This window comes from Coptis chinensis, chromosome 3 (assembly GCF_015680905.1).
Source record: "Coptis chinensis isolate HL-2020 chromosome 3, ASM1568090v1, whole genome shotgun sequence".
Classification (NCBI taxonomy): Eukaryota; Viridiplantae; Streptophyta; class Magnoliopsida; order Ranunculales; family Ranunculaceae; genus Coptis; species Coptis chinensis.
The window spans coordinates 82,703,024-82,707,242 of NC_141458.1; the positions used below are offsets into that span (position 1 = coordinate 82,703,024).

At 39.1% G+C, this 4,219-nt stretch overlaps 1 protein-coding gene across 1 annotated transcript; it reads left to right on the forward strand.

The window, feature by feature from the left end:
* Positions 1-844: 844 nt before the first annotated feature.
* On the forward strand, positions 845-2,362 carry LOC147511140 (uncharacterized). Its single transcript, XM_086598371.1, has one exon. The coding sequence runs from the start codon at positions 845-847 to the stop codon at positions 2,360-2,362; it is 1,518 nt and encodes a 505-aa protein (XP_086454497.1).
* The last annotated feature ends 1,857 nt before the right edge of the window (positions 2,363-4,219 follow it).

The window sequence follows — 4,219 nt, forward strand, 5'->3', positions numbered from 1 at the left end:
TGTTATACTTTATTGAAATGGACAAAATGTGGATGTCCAAGGATAGGCTAACAGATGAATATATTGTTGGAAGTTAAGAATTTTCTTTACGTTTGCAAATCCAATGGAGAGAGTGAGACCATTCTCATAAGATGTCCATGCAAACACTTTGTGTGAATCTTTGTGAGTTTACTCCAAAAGGAGGTTAGAAACCACCTTTTTGAATCTGTATCGACCAACACTATACTAGCTGGATATATCACGGGGAGAAAAGTCATAATGCAGCCCCTTCTAGTGTCGATGGAAATGGAGACCATCAAGATTATCACAATATGGAAACTCGGAAGATGCGCGACATGTACAAAAACTTGCTAGATCTTTGGGCGTGACCAATTCACCGTGATCTGTAGAGTTTGAACAATTGCTCCAAGATCTTTGAGAAACCATTATATGAAGGGTGTACAAAGTTTACCAAGTTATCAATGGTGGTTAAACTATTCAATCTAAAAAGCCAAAGGTGGGTGGTCGACAAGACTTTTTTGAGTTCTTTGAAATTGTTTGGAGAGGCACTAGGAAGGTCATTTACTACCGTCCCCTTGAATAAGGTCAAAGAAGACATTGTCCGTCTATGGAATGAAGTATGAAAAGATACATGCATGTCCTAACGACTGCATCCCGTGTAGAGAGGTGACACGATAAGGATCTTATGTGTGTCCTACTTGTGGAGCGTCAAGATATAAGGAGAATAAAAATATGACCGAGACAAGTAAAGGTGTGCCCGCAAAAGTTTTGTGGTATTTTCCACCCATCCCAAGGTTCAAAAAGATGTTTCACCAGGCAAACAAAGCAAAGGATTTGACATGGCATGCTGATGCAAGAGAAGTTGATGACAAATTCGTCACCCAGGAGATTCCCCAAAGATGGAAGATCAGATTGCATGTGGCGAGTTTTTGCGGCAGATTCACGAAATCTGCGCCTCGCACTCTCTGCAGATGGTGTCAATCCACACGGTTCTATGAGTAGTAGGTATAGTTGTTGGCCAGTTATGTTGATCACTTACAACCTTCCACCATGGTTGTGCGTGAAGAGAAAGTTTATGATGCTTACATTGTTGATATCAGGTCCACGACAACCAGGGAACGATATTGATGTGTACTTGAGGCCCTTGATTGACGACTTAAAAATTTTATGGAATACTGGGGTCGATGCTTATGATGCTTACCGACATGAATCCTTTACATTGAGAGTTGTGCTAATGTGGACAATAAATGATTTTCCCGCACTTGGTAACCTATCTGGCTGTTGCGTTAAAGGATATTATGCTTGTCCAATATGCGGTGAGAATACACCTTCGCTCAGACTGAAGCATTCTAAGAAGATTGTATACATGTCCACCAGAAGATTCCTCCCAAAGAACCACCCTTACAGAAAGCAGAAGAAGATGTTTAACGGTAAACAAGAGTTTCGATCACAACCAGAACCATTAACCGGTGAGAAAGTAAAAGAAAAGGTTAAACTGCTTAATATTTCTTGGGGGAAAAAAGTTAAGAATGTAACTGTGAAGAATTTAGCAAAACCAAAAGGGCGGAAAGAAGTTAGGAAACGAAAATTGAAGAAGTCAATGGGTAAAAGGAAGCGACAGGGTGCAGAGAAAAAGGCAAAGACGTCAACCACATCAGCAAGGGTTGATAATGGAGTCGATGATATTTTGAAATGTTGGAAAAAGTCGTCAATATTTTTTGAACTGGACTATTGGGAGTATTTGCCTGTTAGACACAACTTGGATGTCATGCATATTGAGAAGAATGTTTGTGACAGCATTATTGGTACATTGCTTAACATTCCTTTCAAAACAAAGGATACTGTTAACGGTCGTCTTGATCTTGAGGAGATGGGAAGGGCGGAGTTGGCACCAAAGATAGGTAAAAGTAAAACTTTCCTACCCCCAGCTTGTTTTACATTATCTAGGGATGAAAAAAGAAGAGTTTGCCAAACATTGCATGAGCTGAAAGTCCCCGAAGGATACTCTTCTAATTTCAAGCCCCGTGTTTCAATGGATGATCTAAAATTGCAAGGGCTGAAGTCGCACGATTGCCACGTTTTGATGCAGCAGATTTGCTTCGCGGGCAATACGATCTGTCTTGCCAAAGCATGTGATATATGCAATTGTGTCGGGTTGTGCTTCTTCTTCAGTGCACTTTGTGCAAAAGTAATAGATGTGCAGCAGTTGAGTCAAATTCAAAGGGATGTTGTTGTCACCGTATGTATGCTGGAAAAATACTTTCCCCCGTCATTCTTTGATATCATGGTTCATCTCACGATTCATCTTGTTAGAGAGGTGAAGCTTTGTGGTCGATTTTCTTCGATGGATGTACCCATTTGAGAGGTAAACCAACTTACTGAGCTTTCCTTTATCCTCGGTTCGTATGACATAGTAAGCATTATTGTACCATTTTCCCATTGAAATGTCTTAGGTACATGGTGGTGCTGAAGGGTTATGTACGAAATCGTAATCGTCCAGAAGGTTGCATTGCTGAAAATTATATTGCAGAGGAAGCAATTGAGTTTTTGCAGTGAATTCTTATCTGACTTGGATGCAATTGGAGTTCCTCCCAATTGTAAAATCACTCGATGATATCTTTGGTGGAGGGAGTTACCCTGTAGGGGGTTCTGGCTCTTGAAGTTGATAATGCTTGCCTTGGAGCAAAGCGCATCTTTATGTGTTGCACAACCACGGGAGTTATTGAGCCTTACATAGGGTAAAATATGTTGATAGTTTACTTCCATTCTTCCATTGGTTTAGTTCCTATAGCTAAATGTGAGATTGCTTTTCGGTAACTAAATAGGGAGCACATGGACTACGAAGAAAATCCACCCCGTCGGTCAAAAAAACCAACATGGTTACAAGAAGAACACAATCATTACCTTTAGTGATTGGCTTAAAAGAAAGGGTACAATTAAGCAATTCTAAAGTACCATTTCTTTCGTAAACTCCATTTAATCATTACTAACTCTTATAAGAACACGGGTTTCACAAAAGGACGCATCACCAATAACAAAGTCTCGGATACCTTGATGTGGATATCTCAAGGGCCTCGGATGCATGTATTAAATTATGAGAGCTATATATCATCAATGGTTATCGGTTTTCCACAAAAAATCGGGATGCTTCGTGTCACTCAAAGCGAGTGGTGTGAGCTTGGTCGCCCGCATCAATGCAAGTTGCAAGTCGCGAAGGATAAGAAACCGGCCTTTTTCGATATGTCCTTTTATGGAGTTATTGTTGAAATATGGCTGCTTGATTATTTTAATTTTCACGTTCGGTGTTCGGGTGTGATTGGGTTGAGAGTAGGAATGGTATCAAGAGAGATGATTTGGGTTTCACATTAGTTGATCTTGGTAGAGTTGGGCATAAATCTGATTCGTTTATCTTAGCTTCTCAAGCCAAGCAAGTCTTTTTGTTCGACCAACTTGATCCTAAGTGGTGGGTTGCTTGCTCGCAGCTCCTAAAAGATGTTATAATGTTGGCGATATTGGTAATGGCGTGTTTGATGGGGACATAGGAGACAAGGTTCATTCAAGTATTTCCAAGTCTTTGATTCTTTTGATTTGATTGATGAATCTCGGTTAGTTTACACCGCGTGAAGACCTGTGAGGAATATGGGTTGAGAATGAATCATCTAAAACCTAGTCATTTTGTTTTTTTTCTCTTTTGTTTTCTGCGATTTTTTATTGTAAGATTCTCTATAAGTTGTCAATTGATCAAATTTTTTTTTAAGCCTTGATGAATCTTGTATTTAGTTATTTCTATTAGTCACTTTTTTCTGTTTTTCCATTTGGAGCTTTACTTATTTCATGAGTAGACTTCATCTATGCGGTATTATTCAAACAAATTTTTAGCTTTCATTATACTTGAAATACAAATATTTGTTTGTATTACAATTCATTCTAGAGAGATAATTAGCGAGAATCTGTCAATCACTTATAACATCTTCTATCTTTGTAGAATTCCAAGCCTAATGAATGAGGCGACCAGCGGGTAAAAGAAGCTTGTTATACATTTTTCAAACCGGGCCAATTAGTCAATGAGCCTATCTTCATATCTTGTCTACGGTTCCCTTTTGCAGTTTTGTTGCATCGGTTGTTAGTCGATAAATGTTTCTTTCTTTCTTAAAATCGGTATTTTTGTTGCTTCTTTTGCCCTAAAATGGATGATGGGCACTTATTGCAACATAGTAGG